Below are 20,505 nucleotides of genomic sequence, written 5' to 3'. Positions count from 1 at the left end.
TATTCTCCTTTACCTCTAAGTATTTTTTTTTTTAAATTTCATTTCTGATTTCTTCTGGTATCCATTGGTTCATTGGTCATTCAAATAGTGTATTCTTTATTCTCCAGATGTTAGAGTAGCTTCTGTTTTTTTTTTAACATTGATTTCTAATTTCATTCCATTACAGTCTGAGAGAATACAAGGTATTATCTTTCTCTCTCTCTCTCTCTCTCTCCCTTTTTTTTTTTTTTTTTTGTATTTGGTAAGAGTTGCTTTGTGGCCTAAGATGATGACTCACTTTTAACATATAGAATGTGGTGCAACTAACCACAAGTAACATCTGAGAGTAGGTCATCAAAACATTGTGGCTTCTCCCTTGCCTTCTCTCTAGAACTAAATTCATGGGAAGAGACTCAACATTAAGGCAAAAGGATGACTGGAGGCCTTTTGGACTAATCCATTTAGTAGATAAATAATCCAAAGCCTAAAGATGTTGAATGTTTTGTTCATATTTCACCTATAATTTTTTGGTAGAGCTAAATTTGGTCCTTAGTCCATTTCAATTTCTGACATATTGTGAAAAAAACAATATCAAGTCTTCATGACTTTCCAAGAAATTTTCATTTATTATTTTTTCTAGGTATATTTTTTGTTATATAATTATCTAATCATATTTAATCCATATTTTCTGCTATGACTTTTTTTTCTTTAGGCCAATCAGGTAAAATTATCTTTAACTATTAGTTATATAATTATCTAATCATATTTAATCCATATTTTCTGCTATGACTTTTTTTTTCTTTAGGCCAATCAGGTAAAATTATCATAAACTATTATACACTGATGGATTTTGAGTTTTGTCTCTGATAAAGAACTGCTCAGGTAGCTTGATGTTAAAATTAATTTCCAATTATATTAGAAGATGGAATAATGAATGCTTGTATCATGGCTTTTTTTTTTTTAAAAAAAAAAGGTGATGGGAATGTTTGCATTTTGTTCATTTCCACAGCTGGATTCTGATGGCACCGTTACCATCGAGGAGCAGATCATCCTGGTTATGAAAGCGAAAGTGCAATGTGAGCTCAACATCACAGCCCAGCTCCAGGAGGGAGGTAAAGACCCTGACAGAACTGCATTCCTCTTGTGCCCCCACCCCAGTCCTCACAAAGATTGCAAGTTTGCCTTGGTATTTGGTGTTGGCAAGATCCTCAGTGTCATTGCCTGTTCCCATGTGGCAGGTTTGGTAGCCGACTAACTCTTTTCTCCTTTCCACCCCACTTGCTCTTCACTCCCTGTGGAAGGAGTGGCTTGTCTGATTAGCAGGTTTGGGAAAAGCAACTGGGCATGCGCACATCACCTCCCTGGGATCTGTCTGCCTGTAGGGAACAGGCACCAGATTGCGAGCTTGGAGGGGGAGGCTCTGTCCCTGGGGATATTACCTGAAGTTTTAAAGGGCAAACTCAATTCAGATAAACTCAATTCAATAAACCAGCTCATTTATACACACCAAAGCCATGTTCTCCAAAAAGCCTATTTTGCTAATAAAATGCCACTTTTATTTTCATCTGCCTGACTCTTTATTTAGTTCTAAATTCAAGTGAGAAGTGGGATGACATTTATCAAGCTTCCTAAATTAGAGTGTCCTTAAAGTTATGCCTCTCTAATAAAATGTACAGTTCAATATCTGCTTCATATTGGTCTTTAAATTTTTTTTTTAAATTGTGACTTATTTATTAATTGGTTATGATCAAAGAATGCAGCTTTCAAGATATCTATTTTGAAAAATATGTTGAGGCTTAATGGCTTACATTGTAGCTGATTTTGATAAATGTTCCAAGTGATCTTCAAAAGAATATATGTTCTCAAGTTTTGTTTTAGAATGTTCACTAGGCTAAGCTTTTTAGTTAATGTGGTTTATGAATTTTGTATCCATAATGATTTTTATATGCTTGATCTATTGTTTATTGAGATATGTACCTTAAATTATACTATTATGGTGAATTTTTCAATAAAAAAGTCATTGAATTTTTTTCCTTCATATATTTTGAAAGTGTGTTATTGGTATATACAAGTTTAAAAACGTATTTCCTGGTGAATTAAATTTTTTATCAATTTAAAAGTAGTCTTCTTTGTCACTAGGATAATTTTGCTTTCAGTTATTAAAATATAATGTAAATTATTCTATTAAAATAACAGTATTAAACAAATGACATAGTTTCTTTGTCTCTTGGTTAGCATTTGCCTAGTAAAAACTTTACCAAAAAAGAAATGTGCTGTGATAAAGTACACATAACTTTAAATTGATCATTCTAGCCATTTTTAATGTTCAGCTATGTTAAGTATGTTCACATTATTGGGCAGCCAATCTCCACAAGCTTTTCATCTTACAAAATTGACACTCTAAGTCCACTAAACAGCACCTCCTTATATTTCTCCATTCTTTTATTAAAATTTCCATATACTTATGTTTTGAGAATATCTTTTTTAAAATTTATTTATTTATTTTAGTTTGGTATATAGGACAGCAGAATGCATTTTGATTCATTGTACACAATTGCAGCACAACTTTTCATTTCTCTGGTTGTACACGATGTAGCAGTGCACCATATGTGCAGTCACACACATACCTAGGGTAATGATGTCCATCTCATTCCACTATCTTTCCTGCCCCCTGGTCGCCACCCATCCCTCCCTCCCCTTTGCCCCGATAACTTTGATTGGAGTATCTTTTATAAATAGGATACATTTTCTTGTTGTTCTGATAACCTTTGTCTATTAAGTGAAGAGTTCACTCCACTTATATTAATTGTGAGAACTGATGTACAGTATTTGAATTTCACTCTGCCATCTAATTTGGATTCTTTATTTCATCAGCTCTTCCTATGTGTCCCTCCCATTCCCCCATTTCCAATCTGCTTTTGGACTAACTGAGGCTTTTTTTGCTTATTTTATTCTACCTTTGCCATAACTAGTTTGGAAGACGTTTATTGTATTTAATTCTCTTAGTGATCACCCTGGAGGCTTTTTCATACAGTTTTAATTGAAGAAAAAATTTTTATTGTTGCATATTTATTATACAGAATAGTGGATTCATTGAGACATATTTATACAGGCACATAACATAATCTGATCAATTTCTTTCCCAGTACTTCCCCTTGCCTTCCTTCCTCCCTCCCCCGATCTCCTTCCCCTACACTACTGGTCTATTTTCTTTCTTTCTTTTCTCTCAAATCACTTTAATATATTTATTTTTTGCCTTTATACATGTACTTTTATTTTTTTTGCATTACAATTCTTAATACACATATATACCACAATTTTTGTATCTCTGTTTTAAAGTATGTTGACACCTAATTCAAGTCTTCATACATGTACTTTGTATAATGATGTCCATCACATTCCACCATCCTTGCTAATCCCCTGCCCCCTTCCTTTCCCTTCCACCCCTCTGCCCTATCTAGAATTCATCTATTCCTCCCATGCTCTCCCTCCATACTCCACTATGAGTCAACTTCCTTATATCAGAGAAAACATTCGGCACTTGTTTTTTTGGGATTGGCTGACTTCACTTAGCATTATCTTCTCCAACGCCATCCATTTACCTGCAAATACCATGATTTTTTGTTTTTAGTGCTGAGTAGAATTCCATTGTGTATATATGCCATTGTGTATATATGTATATATACATTTTTTTTATCCATTCATATACTGAAGGACATCAAGTTTGTCTCCACAGTTTAGCTATTGCGAACTTCCTTTTAATAAATAATATAAGCAGTTTAGGATACTTTATTTATTTCCAAAGTATATGCTGCTGTCATATAGGATTGTTGTTTTATGTTATTTTAATTTTTCTTCTTCCAGGAAATATCTTTTATTTCTTTCTTTTTTGAATTTTTTTACATGAGAATGTGCTCATTGTGCCTTCAGTTTTTATCTGAAAATATCTTGAGTTGCAATCCTGAGCAATATTTTTTTCTGAATATGTAACCTTTGTTATTGAAAATTATTTATTTTTAGTCCGTGAGGATATTATTTCATTTTCCACCCTAACTTCCATTACTACTATTGACAGATCAGTTCTGTCTTTGTTGGCGATTGGCCTTTTCTCTCTGGCTCTTCTTAAGAGCTTCTCTTTGGCTTTGATGTTCTATAATTTTACTCTGAATTCACTGGATTTCCTGAATCTAAGGATCTGTCTTTATTTAGTTATTTTGTCCTTGAAACTTGCTGTCCTCCATTCTCTCTGTTATCTCCCTCAGGAACTTTTAAGTAGACAAATGTGAAACCTTCTCATACTACCCTCAGGTTGTCCATGTCTTATATATTTTCGTTTGTTTTTTTTTGTTTGTTTGTTTCTCTACGGCTGTTTTGGTAAATTCTTCAAATATGTTTTCTAGTTTTTTAACTCTTTGTTCAGCTTTGTCTTACAGCTCTTTAATCTATTCATTAGTTAATTTTGTTTTTTACTTTCTGATATCTTCATTTTTGTTTTTTATGTTTTTGAACTGGAGCTTGAACCCAGAGGTGCTTTACTACTGAGCCACATACCCACCCTTTTTATTTTTATTTTGAGACAGTCTCACTAAATTGCTTAAGGCTTTGCTAAATTGCTGAGGCTGAGTTGTGAGTGTTGTGATTCTTCTGCCTCAGCCTCCTGAGTTGCTAGGATTACAGGTGTGAGCCACAGTGCCTGGATTTCATATTTAATTTTGATGGTCTTTTGTACCTTCAGCAATCTTTCAATTTCTTTTTATTTTCTTAGACATATATTTTATATTCTGCACTTGATAATTCTAATATCCACAGATTTTGCCGGTTCATGATGATTATCACACCTGATAGCTTATTTCCTTATGTGTCTAATGATTTATGATGAGGAACTTTTGGTTTAAAGCATCTTCCTCCAGGGAAAATTTGTGTTTGCTTATGGAAGGTGCCTAGAGGATTTATTGATGTAAGTCTATCTTAACTGAGTTTAGATAATGTAGGAGTGTGGGATTTGATTAGAAGCTTCTAGAGAACAATTTTTTTGGGGGGGTCACTATTTCCTATTTTACCTCTAAATATCGCCAAAAATGAAATGAGTCAATCTGTTTCTGAAGGATGTTTTTGTCTCTTGTTCACCCACTAAGGAGGGGGGGGGGTGTCATCTTTGGGGGATACTGATTTTATAGAGGGGTCTCCCATCTAATTTTCCCAAGTTATTAGGGCCCAGGCTCAATTTTCATCACCTGACTTTATCAAAGCACAAGCCCGAAGCCAAAAGATTCGTAGTGATCTGTAAGGTAAGCCCTAATTGTAGTACTTGTTGCCCCCATAGAATAATTTCTGGCTTTAGATTTATTCCTTTACTTTACAACCTGCTAAATCATGTTTTCACAGAAGACTTTTCTATTCATCCATCCTTTGTAGGTATCTTGTGCCAGGAGGGAGTTTTCTGAATAACCTGTCTAATAGTGTCCAAACAGGAAATCACTCATTTTACCTTTAAATAACACTGACATTCATCCTAGACATGTAAATCTACTGACAAGGACCAGCTTCATCATGAAGGAATTTGATAATTATCTATAAGGGCTGAAAAAACTATTTCCCATGAAGCCTCATGAACTTTTGAGCTGGAAAATACCTGGCAATTACCTGGGCCAACAGTATCTTTGATGTTCCTTTAATAGTCAACACACATGTACCCACAGTGTGTTGCTTCTGTAGTAAGCACTGAAAAGCCTGAATAAGATTCTGTCCTTGCCCCATGGGCTTGATGGCTGCACAGGGATGGTAGACATGTTTTAGGCTGGTGTGTAATTTTAACAACAAGGGTATTCACAACTATGTACTACAAAACATGTAATCTGGGAGGGATTAGCAAAGACTTATTGGAAGAATAATCATCTCTTTACTTGAAGTCTTAAAACTTAGAGTGGCATTTTTGAGTTCACTGATTAATTTAGGAAATTTTCATTTTAAAATGCTCTTAAAATTGAGCATTGCACATCAAAATATTTAAGAATAAGCTCTTGTTGTGCCTATAATTTATTTTGAAATTATACTAAAAATAAATTAGATGAAATAAATATCAGAAACTATTAAAACTGTCCATTCTAAATTAAGGGTATGTATTTTCTGTTATATTTCTGAAATTTTTTTGTAATAAACTGATCATAAAATTTTCCTAAAGTTTATGAAAGACAGAAATGACAATGTAAACATGAATACCTCATTATAAAACTATTCACATATTTAAAAATAAAAAGTGAAATATTATTCATCCTGGTTCTTCTTCCAAGGGTGGTTGTATTTTGTTATGAGTAACTGAAGAACTAAAAAGAGAAAAAGCTAGAGTCTCCAAATTTTAGGCTGTTCTGTGTAAATATCACGGTTGAACAAGCTTCACTAATAATTAGTTTTTCCTGGCACACACAAAGGATTATAGAGCTATAATTAATGGTGTTAATTTATAAAGAAAGATTGGTGACTCATTAGGCAATTAATTAGTTTCTTGCCAAATAATGAAAGTTATTTACTCACGTGATGATCAAGGAGAAGATGCTAATTACCATCTCTGTATTTTCTAGCTAGGTCATGGCTTTCTCAATCTTTTCATCCTTTTGTGACTATTTATCATTCTTTTTTTTTTAATTTTTTATTGTGGGTTGTTCAAAACATTACAAATTTCTTGACATATCATATTCCACACTTTGATTCAAGTGGGTTATGAACTCCCACCTTCACCCCATACACAAATTGCAGAATCACATCAGTTACACATCCATTGATTTACAAATTGCCATACTAGTGTCTGCTGTGCTCCACTGCCTTTCCCATCCTCCACCCTCCCCCCTCCCCACCTCTCCCCTCCCCTCCCCTCTTCTCTCTCTACCTCCTCCACTGTATAACCCTGAGGGTCTCCTTCCATTACCATGCAATTTTCCTTCTCTCTCCCTTTCCCTCCCACCTCTCATCCCTGTTAAATGTTAATCTTCTTCTCCTGCTCTTCGTCCCTACACTGTTCTTAGTTACTCTCCTTATATCAAAGAAGACATTTGGCATTTGTTTTTTAGGGATTGGCTAGCTTCACTTAGCATAATCTGCTCTAATGCCATCCATTTCCCTGTAAATTCTATGATTTTGTCATTTTTTAATGCAGAGTAATACTCCATTGTGTATAAATGCCACATTTTTTTTTATCCATTCGTCTATTGAAGGGCATCTAGGTTGGTTCCACAGTCTTGCTATTGTGAACTGTGCAGCTATGAACATCGATGTAGCAGTGTCCCTGTAGCATGCTCTTTTTAGGTCTTTAGGGAATAGACCAAGAAGGGGAATAGCTGGGTCAAATGGTGGCTCCATTCCCAGCTTTCCAAGAAATCTCCATACTGCTTTCCAAATTGGCTGCACCAATCTGCAGTCCCACCAGCAATGTACAAGTGTACCCTTTTCCCCACATCCTCGCCAGCACTTGTTGTTGTTTGACTTCATAATGGCTGCCAATCTTACTGGAGTGAGATGGTATCTTAGGGTGGTTTTGATTTGCATTTCTCTGACAGCTAGAGATGTTGAGCATTTTTTCATGTACTTGTTGATTGACTGTATGTCCTCCTCTGAGAAGTGTCTGTTCAGGTCCTTGGCCCATTTGTTGATTGGGTTGTTTGTTTTCTTATTGTCTAATTTTTTGAGTTCTTTGTATACTCTGGATATTAGGGCTCTATCTGAAGTGTGAGGAGTAAAGATTTGTTCCCAGGGTGTAGGCTCCCTATTTACCTCTCTTATTGTTTCTTTTGCTGAGAAAAAACTTTTTAGTTTGAGTAAGTCCCATTTGTTGATTCTAGTTATTAACTTTTGTGCTATGGGTGTCCTATTGAGGAATTTGGAGCCCGACCCCACCGACTGTAGATCGTAGCCAACTTTTTCTTCTATCAGACGGCGCGTCTCTGATTTGATATCAAGCTCCTTGATCCATTTTGAATTAACTTTTGTGCATGGCGAGAGAAAGGGATTCAGTTTCATTTTGTTGCATATAGATTTCCAGTTTTCCCAGCACCATTTGTTGAAGATGCTATCCTTCCTCCATTGCATGCTTTTAGCCCCTTTATCAAATATAAGATAGTTGTAGTTTTGTGGATTGGTTTCTGTGTCCTCTATTCTGTACCATTGGTCCACCCGCCTGTTTTGGTACCAGTACCATGCTGTTTTTGTTACTATTGCTCTGTAGTATAGTTTGAAGTCTGGTATCGCTATACCGCCTGATTCACACTTCCTGCTTAGCATTGTTTTTGCTATTCTGGTTCTTTTATTTTTCCATATGAATTTCATGATTGCTTTCTCTATTTCTACAAGAAATGCCGTTGGGATTTTGATTGGCATTGCATTAAACCTATAGAGAACTTTTGGTAATATCGCCATTTTGATGATGTTAGTTCTGCCTATCCATGAACAGGGTATATTTTTCCATCTTCTAAGATCTTCTTCTATTTCTCTCTTTAGGGTTCTGTAGTTTTCATTGTATAAGTCTTTCACGTCTTTTGTTAGGTTGATTCCCAAGTATTTTATTTTTTTTGAAGATATTTTGAATGGAGTGGTTGTCCTCATTTCCATTTCAGAGGATTTGTCGCTGATATACAGGAATGCCTTTGATTTATGCGTGTTGATTTTATATCCTGCCACTTTGCTGAATTCATTTATTAGCTCTAATAGTTTCTTTGTAGAGCCTTTTGGGTCTGCTAGGTATAGAATCATATCATCTGCAAATAGTGATAATTTAAGTTCTTCTTTTCCTATTTTTATGCCTTTAATTTCTTTCGTCTGTCTAATTGCTCTGGCCAGTGTTTCGAGAACTATGTTGAACAGAAGTGGAGAGAGAGGGCATCCCTGTCTAGTTCCAGATTTTAGAGGGAATGCCTTCAGTTTTTCTCCATTCAGAATGATGCTAGCCTGAGGCTTAGCATAGATTGCTTTTACAATATTGAGGTATGTTCCTGTTATCCCTAGTTTTTCTAGAGTTTTGAACATAAAGGGATGCTGTACTTTGTCGGATGCTTTTTCCGCATCTATCGAGATGATCATATGGTTCTTATTTTTAAGTCTATTGATGTGGTGAATAACATTTATTGATTTCCGTATATTGAACCAGCCTTGCATCCCAGGGATGAATCCTACTTGATCATGGTGTACAATTTTTTTGGTATGTTTTTGTATCCGATTCGCCAGAATTTTATTGAGGATTTTTGCATCTAGGTTCATTAGAGATATTGGTCTGTAGTTTTCTTTCTTTGAAGTGTCTTTGTCTGGTTTAGGTATCAGGGTGATGTTGGCCTCATAGAATGAATTTGGAAGTTCTCCCTCCTTTTCTATTTCCTGAAGTAGCTTGAAAAGTATTGGTATTAGTTCTTCTTTAAAGGTTTTGTAAAATTCTGCTGTATACCCATCTGGACCTGGGCTTTTCTTAGTTGGTAGTCTTTTTATGGTTTCTTCTATTTCCTCAATTGATATTGGTCTGTTTAGGTTTTCTATATCCTCCTGACTCAATCTGGGCAGATCATATGACTTAAGAAATTTATCTATGCCTTCACTATCTTCTAATTTATTGGAGTATAAGGATTCAAAATAGTTTTTGATTATCTTCTGTATTTCTGAAGTGTCTGTTGTGATATTGCCTTTTTCATCCCGTATGCTAGTAATTTGAGTTCTCTCTCTTCTTCTCTTCGCTAGCATCGCTAAGGGTCTGTCGATTTTGTTTATTTTTTCAAAGAACCAACTTTTAGTTTTGTCAATTTTTTCAATTGTTTCCTTTGTTTCGATTTCATTAATTTCAGCTCTGATTTTAATTATTTCTTGCCTTCTACTTCTTTTGCTGTTGTTTTGCTCTTCTTTTTCAAGGATTTTGAGATGAAGTATGAGATCATTTATTTGTTGGTTTTTTCTTTTTTTAAGGAATGAACTCCAAGCAATGAATTTTCCTCTTAGAACTGCTTTCAATGTGTCCCATAGATTCCGATATGTTGTGTCTGTGTTTTCATTTATCTCTAAGAATTTTTTGATTTCCTTCTTGATGTCTTCTATAACCCATTGATCATTCAGTAACCTATTGTTCATTCTCCAAGTGATGTATGCTTTTTCCTTCCTTCTTTTATCGTTGATTTTCAGTTTCATTCCATTATGATCAGATAAGATGCATGGTATTATCTCTACTCCTTTATATTGTCTAAGAGTTGCCCTGTGACATAATATATGATCTATTTTTGAGAAGGATCCATGTGCTGCTGAGAAAAAAGTGTAACTGCTTGATGTTGGGTGGTATATTCTATATATGTCAATTAGGTCTAGGTTATTAATAGTGTTATTGAGTTCTATAGTTTCCTTATTCAACTTTTGTTTGGAAGATCTGTTCAGTGGTGAGAGAGGTGTGTTGAAGTCTCCCATGATTATGGTATGGTGGTCTATTAGACTCTTGAACTTGAGAAGAGTTTGTTTGACGAACATAGCTGCACCATTGTTTGGGGCATAAATATTTATGATTGTTATGTCTTGTTGGTGTATGGTTCCCTTAAGCAGTATGTAGTGTCCCTCTTTATCTCTTTTGATTAACTTTGGCTTGAAATCTATTTTATTTGATATGAGTATGGACACTCCTGCTTGTTTCCGAAGTCCATATGAGTGATATGATTTTTCCCAACCTTTCACCTTCAGCCTATGTATGTCCTTTCCTATCAAATGCATCTCCTGTAGGCAGCATATTGTTGGGTCTTGTTTTGTGATCCATTCTACTAGCCTGTGTCTCTTAATTGGTGAGTTTAAGCCATTAACCTTTAGGGTTATTATTGAGATATGGGTTGTTCTTCCAGCCATATTTGTTTATTTCTGTTACTAAACATGGTTTGTTTTCCTCTTTGATTATTCCCCCCCCCTTTACTGTCCTACCTCCCACTGTTGGTTTTCATTGTTATTTTCCATTTCCTCTTCCTGTAATGCTTTGGCGAGGATGTCTTGAAGAGATGGTTTTCTAGCTGCGAATTCTTTAAACTTTTGTTTATCGTGGAAGGTTTTAATTTCATCCTCCATCCTGAAGCTTAATTTCGCTGGATACACAATTCTTGGTTGGAACCCATTTTCTTTCAGTGTTTGAAATATGTTATTCCAGGATCTTCTAGCTTTCAGAGTCTGTGTTGAAAGATCAGCTGTTATCCTGATTGGCTTACCCCTAAATGTAATCTGCTTCCTTTCTCTTGTAGCTTTTAAAATTCTCTCCTTATTCTGTATGTTGGGCATCTTCATTATAATGTGTCTAGGTGTGGATCTCTTATGATTTTGCACATTCGGCGTCCTGTAGGCTTCTAGGATTTGGGATTCTGTCTCATTCTTCAAGTCTGGGAAGTTTTCTTGTATTATTTCATTGAATAGACTGCTCATTCCTTTGGTTTGGAGCTCTGTACCTTCCTGTATCCCAATGACTCTTAAGTTTGGTCTCTTAATGTTATCCCATATTTCTTGGATGTTCTGCTCATGGTTTCTTAACAGTCTTGCTGAGCTGTCTATGTTCTTTTCCAGTTGAAATACTTTGTCTTCATTGTCTGATGTTCTATCTTCTAAGTGTTCTACTCTGCTGGTAGTATTCTCCATTGAGTTTTTAAGTTGGTTTATTGCTTCCTGCATTTCTAGGATTTCTGTTTGTTTGTTTTTTATAACCTCTATCTCCCTGTATAGTTGATCCTTTGCTTCCTGGATTTGTTTGCGTAATTCATTGTCGAAGTGATCTTTCATTGTCTGATTTTGCTGTTTAATGTCTTCCTTGATACTCCAGATCATCTGAAGCATGTATATCCTGAATTCTTTATCTGACATTCCATCTGCTGCAGCTGTTACCTCTTCTAAAGTTGCGTTGACCTGCATTGCTTGTGGTCCTTTCTTTCCTTGTCTTTTCATACTGCTTGCGTATCTTTCCTGCAGGTGCGGGCGGCGGCTCTGCTCTCTCCTTATTCCAATTGGGGTGTCGTGGCTACCACGCCGGCAGGTCACTGGGGCTGTTCTGGGAGCTGGCGGCGGCTCTGTTCTGCCCCTACTCCAATTGGGGTGACGAGTGTACCACGCCGGCAGGCCACCGGGCCTGATCCGCCGGTCGGTTGCAGGTTTGCCTACCCTGCAGGCGCGGGCGGCGGCTCTACTCTGCCCCTACTGCAAATGGGGTGACGTGTCTGTCGTAGTGGCAGGCCACTGGGCCTGTCCCGCTGGTCGGTCGCAGATCTGCCCACCTTTCGGGCACGGGTGGAGGCTCTGCTCTGCCCCTACTCCAATTGGGGTGTCGTGACTACCCCGCCTGCAGGACACTGGGCCTGTTCCTGGCTCGGGCGGCGACTCTGCTCTGCCACTACTCCAATTAGGGTGGTGTTTGTACCACGCCGGCAGGCTCCTGGGCCTGATCCGCCGGTCTGTTGTAGGTCTGCCTACCTTGGAGGCGCGGGCGGCGGATCTGCCCTGCCCCTCCTACCACGCCTGCGGACCCCTGGGCTTGATCTGCAGGTTGATCACTGGTCTGCTCACCCTACGGGCACGGGTGGCGGTTCCGCTCCGCCCCCACTCCGATTGGGGTCACGTGACCACCACACCGGCAGGGCCTGATCCGGGCGTGGGAGAAGGATCTGCTCTGCCCCTACTCCAGTTGGGGTGACGTGTGTACCACACTGGGAGGCCACTGGGCCTGACCCGCCAGGCTGTCACAAGTCTGTTTACCTTGCACGCTCATTCGTCACAGCGCGAACCGCGGCTCTGCCCTGCCCCTCCTACCACGCCCCTGTACCACTGGGTCGCGGGTCTGCCCACCTTGCGGTTGCGGGTGGCGGCTCCACTCCGCCCCCTCTCCAATTGGGGTCATGCGGTCACCACGCTGGCGAGCCGCTGGGCCTGCTCCGGGCGCTGGCGGCGGCCCGGCTCCTTCCCTCTGGCTCGACGACAAATTGAGGAGACTCGGGTGACTGTGCCTCACCCCCCCTACCAGGAGACCAACTGCTTATGTCACCACTGGTATTGATGAAGTTCCCTCCTCCGCCGCTTTCTGCAGACATCAGATCTCTGCCATGTTGGTATCCTATGCGAATGGCAGCATTTCGTTCCCCTTGCCGGGCAACCAAAGCACCGGGTGAGTCCTGACCGGCCCTCAGCAGGAAACGACCGAGAAGCAGTTTCCGCGGGCTCCTAGCCCCGGGCCAGGGAAGTTCCGGGAGCCGGAACTCGGCCGCTCCGTGCTCGGTGTAAGCTCCTATAGATGTAAGCTCCAAGAAGCAGTCCCCGCGGGCTCAGTTCCGGGAGCCGTAATTCGGCTGCTTAGTGCTTGTTGTATGCTCTGGTAGGAGCAGGGTCCAACAAGCAGCCTCCGCAGGCTCAGCAGCCCTGGGCCAGGGCGGTTCCGGGAGCCGGAACTCGGCCACCCCGCGCTCGGTATTCACTCCGATAAGATCAGGTTCTAAGAAGCACCCAGGCGCTGAGCCCTAGCAATCTGTCTGCAAGCCGCAGGCGAATTGCAGCCTGAAATTACCTGTTCTATGGCTGAATGAGCTGCGGTCAGTCGAAAACAGGGGTGGTGACGTCAGTTTACCAACATGGTGGCTGCTGGCCTCCTCTGTGGTCTGACCGGTGTGGAGAACCGAGATGGACCGCTTCCTTCCCCCGTCTCAAACCCAGAATTCAGCCCTGAGTACGGTGCTTGCGCGGCTGGCAGAAACTGCAGCGCTGTAACCCTGCGTCTCTATCCCAGCGCACGCTGCAGATTCTAGCCGCGGGGCGATTTGCTGAATAAGCAGTTTTACCCTCCGTGCGACAAACCTCTCGCGTTTGAGTCCCCGTAGCTGATCCTCGTGCGATGGAAATCCTTCCTCCAGGTTCCGGAGCACCCCACTATTGCTGGAAATTCCTAACAAGATATCCTTTAGCCGTCCTGACTTGTCATACTCCCACACAGTGAAGCAGCACATGGGGACAATGCACTCCCCTCGCCGCCATCTTCCTATCCCTCTATTTATCATTCTTGTTGTCAAAGAACCACAAAAAATTAACCTGATCTGAACATCCATTATTCTGGGGGAGGTTGGTTTTCTGAATTTTGGAGGGTGTATTTGAGTACATGTGTGGGTGGGCTGGTGTCTCACAGGGCACTAGAAAAATCTCCCTTAAAGAGCATGAGGAAAAATATTTTTCCATAGCTGTTTTAAAAGCAAGTATTTATAGAATAAACTGGTCACTAGATTTTACTTTTATATGAAGACCGTATTCTATCATGGGACTAACTCTTGGCAGAAAATAGTACATGACATCACAGTATGCATTTTAGAGGGACAGTTAGTTATAGAAAGGTAAGAACACATGTCCAGCTCCAGTTTATGCAGTTTGTATAGTAGATATTGGGTACAATCTATTGCACAGTCGTAAAATTTCCATTTCTATAACAAATACCTGAGATACATCACCTTAGAAAGAGACAAGGTTTATTTTGGCTCACAGTTTTGGAGATTTTAATTTATGACTGATTGGGCCTGTTGCTTTGGGTTCATGGCAGCTCATCATGACAAAAGTATGTGGTGGAGCAAAGCTATTCAACTCATGGCTGGACATGAAAGGAAGAAAGAGGACAGGATGGAGATCCCACTCTCCTTCAAGGGCACATTCCCAATGACCCGAAGACCCCCCATTAGGCCCTGCCTCTTAACGTTTCTCCCATTTTCCAATAATGCCAAGTTGGTGACTAAAGCTTTAATCCATGAGCCTTGGGCAGAGGGCATTAAGTTCCAAACTAATAATAGTTAATAAGCAGTTGATAGAAGAGATACACAAATGGCAAAGTAAATGGATGGCAAGGTGCATGGAATTCTGTCCAGATATAGAAGACAATCTTGGGCAAAGTTGATGGGTAAGATTGATTCATTCTACCCTGTATCAGCAAGAAGGAAAATCAACCAACAAAAAGACCTGATAGTGCTGCAAAGAGAGGCAGGTGGTGCTGTGCTCCTGAAGCAGGAGGCCGTGGGATGAGCTCCTGGGTTGCCTGTGATATGTGAAGCCCAGGTTTTCATTGTGTGAACAAAGTGAGGCCGTTTCCAAGAAAATGTTCTTTTCTAACAACAGTGTGGGTGAGGAAGACGTTTTTCTTTTCTCTTCAGCAGTGCACAGAGCAAATTGATATTTGTTTTTGTGTGATAGGTGGACGCTAAGAAGTTAATTTCAGGTTTTTCTTATTTTTTTTTTTCACAGAAATGGGTGTTTGTGTGAGATTGTGTTAGGCTGACGATTCAAAACCCAACAAATAGTGTGATACCATGACACTGGCTAGAACAGAAATCTTCAACGGCAGTTAGTGTAACAACACTGTGGTTACAACCCATCTGGGAGAATTAGAATGTATAGCATTTCTGGTAGCAGAATAATGAACCCTGAAGACACCCATCCCCTAGTACCTGCTATTAAGCTGTGCGTGCTACACACATGACCAACTGGAAGGTTATGGATCTTAAAGTGGGGAGATGATTCTGGATTATCTGGATGGGCCCAATGTAATCAATCACCTGTGCCCTTAAAAGAGGAAGATAAGGCAAATGAATGAGTTTGAATTGTGGCAGAAAAGGAGAGCAGAGGAGAGATCCAAAATGTGAGAAGAACTTAGTCTGTCTTGCTGATTTTGAAGATGGAGGAAGGAGACCATGAGATAAAGGATGCTGACAGCTTCTAGAACTTGGCATGAATCTTAGATGACAGCGAACAATTAACCTCAGTTCTGCAACTTCAAGGAACTGAATTCTACCAACAGCTGACATGAACAAGGAGATGGATTTCCCTCAAGAGCCTCTGGAGAGTAATGTAGCCCTGCTCAGCCCTCGATTTTGGTCTTGGGAATCTATCAGCAGAGGTCCCTCTGAGCCTGCCAGACTTTTGACCTACAAAACTATAGTGAGAAAATAAATTTGATTTTAAGCTGCTAAATTTGTGGTAGAAAATTAATCTGGCACTTATTGAAAGTATGTCTTTTTGCCTTGTTGGGATCTGACATGACTGGCAGGCTCTATTCTTGGATGTTCAATATATAACTAGTAGAAAGAAGCCCAGCAGAACACAGAATATTGACACTGAATGTTCCTTAGGCCCCACCAAGTGCCAGAGGCTATTCCAGGAAGGTAGTTAACATAGGAGACAAAACAGTCAAAAATCTCCACTCTCACATTTTTTTAAATCCTATGACTTTAGAAAGCAATAATTAAGAGAATGATACGGAAGGCAGTGAGAACTCAGGTGTCAGGGAAAGGAGAAAAGGGGATAGGGAGTATTTTGGAATGCAGTTTTAAGTTGGAGAATTTACTAAGAAGTTGACCTTTGAGCAAAAATCCAGAGGAGGTAAGGAAATGAGTCTGGGGGCAACGTGGGGAAATGGCCCTGGAACCCAGGAAGAGCAAGTGGCATTGTGGATGTGAGAGCTGAGGCAGGAGCTAAGGTCAGTGAGAGGTGAGGGCAGAGAGTAGGTCTGCAAGCCCTTCACACATTGCTTAGACCTAGGTTTTGCCTCTGAGTGAGATGGGGAGTTTTTGGAAGACTTGGGGCTGTTGTGTTAAATGAGTGTGTGTCATTGGTTACCAACTTTTTTGAGTTGGGTAAGATGGAGCACTCATATGTATGTATGTACAACAAGTTTCAGGAAGTGGGTTCATTGCTTACAGACAGGCTGCAAAGATTAACAGCAGCCTAAGATTTATTCTGAGCCAGTTCTCCAGGCTCGGGAAAGTTATCCTGGGTGGATGGAATCTCCATTGCTCTTATCCCACTTGCACTGCAGCTGAGTCGCTCAGGAAAACCACCCACAGTAGGTTGTATACCCCAGCGAACATCTGATGCTATTAGGCTCACATGTTGGAAGACATCTTTTTTTTTTTTTTTGGGTGGGAGAATGGTCTGTTCTAGCCAGTCTCCCTAGCACATTCTACATAGTTAATCTTGAGAACTGCAAGCAAAAGGGGGGTGGGGGAGGACTGGATGGCTCCAGTCTACCTAAAAGACTCCTGGAGAGAGAGAGAGAGAGAGAGAGAGAGAGAGAGAGAGAGAGAGAGAGAGAGAGAGAGAGAGAGAGAGAGAGAAGAATATGAATATCAGGGAGACCTGCTGAAGACTATCTCTGTAATTCTGGCTGGACATATGGTGGCTGTGGACTGTCATGGTGGCAGTGGAGGTTATAAGAAAGACAAGGCTCTGGATTCATCTTGAGAAGCACAGAACTTATGAGAATTTTGTTTGAGATGAATATTAGACTCAAAGAAATTATAGGTAAAAAAGATAAACCTGAATCTTAAATTTGTTTTGTGTGTCATGTTCTTTAACAGCATTTTAAAAAAATCTAGAGTAAAAATGTAGCTGCTATGTATGACAGGTGGAAGAACTATACTATAGTTGTTCACAGTGGTTTCCAGTGTTTTCTATATACCAATTGCTATAACTACTATAGTGGATATACTGGAATAGTCTGAATATTTTAATTTTGCTAATCAAAGTTTCCTATTAATGGGTCTATGAAGAGACAAGGTAGGTGAATTTTGGGACATTTACATGTTAGTTACCAGTTTGTTTTACTTTTTGCCACAGGCAGTGATCTGAAATTTTGCATTTTGAATGCATTTGTTCTCTAATTTTTATTTATCTGCTTTCTATTTTTTTTCTCATCAGAAGGTAATTGTTTCCCAGAATGGGATGGACTCATTTGTTGGCCCAGAGGAACAGTGGGGAAAATATCAGCTGTCCCATGCCCTCCTTATATTTATGACTTCAATCATAAAGGTATTGAGTTTTTCTGAAACTATTAATTTGAAAAAGAAATTATCTTTCTCCTCCTCTGCCTCCTTTTGGTAACAGACTCTATGGGAACTGAAACTGAGCATCTCAGTACCCTCCATGTCTTTACAGGAACCGCCTTCCGACACTGCACTCCCAACGGAACATGGGATTTTATTCACAGCTCAAATAAAACATGGGCTAATTATTCAGATTGCTTTCTGCAACCAGATGTCAGCATAGGAAAGGTAATCATATTTTTGAATTTGTGAATCCCTAAGAAAAAGCAGAATAATACTTTTATGTAATTCTTGATTGTCAACCATTACATATAAAACCATTTAATTCTATGACACACATATCATAAAAGGTAAAAGCAATATTGGAATCCTTTTAGATGCATCTGAACCATTGTGGTATTTTCCTTAAGCTAGAGGTTCCTACCTGAGATATATACGTATATACTTATAAATAACTGTGTGTATATTTTTTGTCACATTATTTTATCTTAATATTATATATACAATATTATGTTGTATATAAAAATCTACATAGGTAGCCAGCAGCATGATTCATGATTTATTCTTAGTTACTTATGGATGACTACATCTCATTCCACTCTCTATATCCTGAAGGATCTTTGCATTTTAGAGAGGTATTTTCCATCTCATAAGATTTGCCTGAAGGTGATTTCATTAGTAGATGAAAGGTTAGAGCAGTAGAATTCAAGAGGAACAAGAGCATCATCTGAGTTTTGCAGCACAATACCTTTATTTCACAGATGTGAGTCTACTGAGATCCAGAGATTCAGTATTGGTTAAAGCTTGCTGGTGGAAGGGTCTAGAGCAGAGCCCTGGTGTCCTAACTTCACATCAGCATTGTGTGCAGTATAGCAATCATATGTGAACTTCAAAAACTTCTAGAGTTACTTTTAAGTTATGTTAGAGAATTTAAAAGTCATCCTCAAATTCCTATCCCTTTGACCTATGAGTAGAGATATGGGATGAGAATGCTTGTGATGCTAGGAATGAATATGATAAATTGATGGATAAGTAATTTTTAAGAGGGCCCTAAGAACAGCCCATTGTACATAAACTCCCTCACATTTTACTTTTTTTTTTTTTAGTGCCTATTGATTTTTGGAGGGAGTGGAGAGAGAACAGTAGAGAGAAGTGATGAGTTGAAGGTTTCTTTGTTCAGTTTTGCAAATAGGCTGAATTTTCTTTCTTAACTTTCTTTTCTGTCATCAAGTACTAAAACCTTAATGAGCTCTTTGATAGCTTGTTTAAAGACCTTCAGTTTTGTACTTCAAGGTTTGAAATTTTTTATATAAAAATAGTCAATATGAGGAGATTCTTATAGATTCCATGATACAACTCAGGCTAATTTTGAGTTAATATAAATACTTCAGAATGATTGGAGTCTCACTGATGAAAACACGCACTTCCGGGTATTTAGTGTACTCGGTGATGATCTTTAGTTGTGTGTTAAATGATGACAAAGGTAGTTCTTTGACAGCTTTCAATTGGCTGTTAAATTAAATCATGGTTTTATTCACACAGAATTCTAATCTTATTTATTTATTTGTTTAGAACTGAGATTGAACCCAGGGGCACTTTACCACTGAGCTACATCCCCCGTCCTTTTTTTAAAAATTATTTATTTTGAAACAGGATCTTGCTGAGTGGCTGATACTGGCCTCAACTTGTGATCCTCCTTCCTCAGCCTCTTGAGTTGCTAGGATAACAGGTGTTCACCAACCGCCCAGCCAGAACTCGAATCTTACAACCATTTCTTTGTGATTAATGCATATTCTAAGTATCAAAATAATAAAAAATGGTTAATAAACCTAAGATATATACTGTTTCTATAAAAATGACTTAAAGGCTAACTAAAACTTTAAGAATTTTGTTAACATAAATTAATTTTATCTCCTTAATGAAAACCATATTTTCAATTGTTTACCAACCTTAAGGTATAATTTAAGAAGACTCATAAAAAGAAGAAAGCCACACCAAATATTCTCTAATAAGAAAACTAGATGGCTCCCGAAGTTTTAATGCTCTGTCAGGCAAAATGATGTTCCTTATTTATGAGATATAAATTATTAATGGTTAATATAAAAATTTTTGTAAGCAAGGAAATGTATAAAACTGAAAAAGTATGTATTGAGAATAAATGACCCATAATTTGATGGAAGAATAAGTGCCACATCACTATTGGGAAAATACTAAGCTATTTTTAGCATGAATTTTTTAAAATTCTAAATAATTTCCATATCATTGGTTGGCCAAATGAGGTAATTATTTTTAATAAAAGAAGAGAAGGAACTCTAATGATAGGCCACAGGTTACTAAATTCTTTAGAGTATGATATTTGAAACAACAGCATACTGTAGAAATTATCATATAATATATCTTATGTCTAAAGGCTATAGGTACTTTTGAATGCAATTTAGCAATACATATTTAAAAACCTCAAAGAGGTCATAACCTTTGATTTTATAATTTCACTTCTATGGTTAAGTATAAAGATTTGGGGTGGAGAAACTGAATGAAAAAAAATGTTCATTGAATAATAAGTCATTACAGTGAATATTTTGAAGAATTTAAATTTCAAGAGAGGAACTGGTTAAGTATGCCCAAATATGTATTTTTATAAAGAGTTTGTGGCATTGGAAAATTCTTTTGTCATGTAATTATTTGGAAAAAACTTGAGTATAAGTTTAGGATT

General features: G+C 38.6%; 1 protein-coding gene across 1 annotated transcript in view; it reads left to right on the top strand.

Moving 5' to 3' along the window:
- Positions 1-955: 955 nt before the first annotated feature.
- The window catches only part of Pth2r (parathyroid hormone 2 receptor), a 74,811-nt gene continuing 55,261 nt past the window's right edge, over positions 956-20,505 (top strand). The window contains exons 1-3 of the mRNA XM_027941976.2: positions 956-1,091; positions 17,668-17,778; positions 17,905-18,020. Of these exons, the coding sequence (XP_027797777.2) occupies positions 956-1,091; positions 17,668-17,778; positions 17,905-18,020 (363 nt within the window). The remainder of the gene's footprint in view (positions 1,092-17,667; positions 17,779-17,904; positions 18,021-20,505) is intronic.

This window comes from Marmota flaviventris, chromosome 11 (genome assembly GCF_047511675.1).
Source record: "Marmota flaviventris isolate mMarFla1 chromosome 11, mMarFla1.hap1, whole genome shotgun sequence".
Lineage (NCBI taxonomy): Eukaryota > Metazoa > Chordata > Mammalia > Rodentia > Sciuridae > Marmota > Marmota flaviventris.
This window is presented reverse-complemented; position numbering and strand designations above follow the sequence as displayed.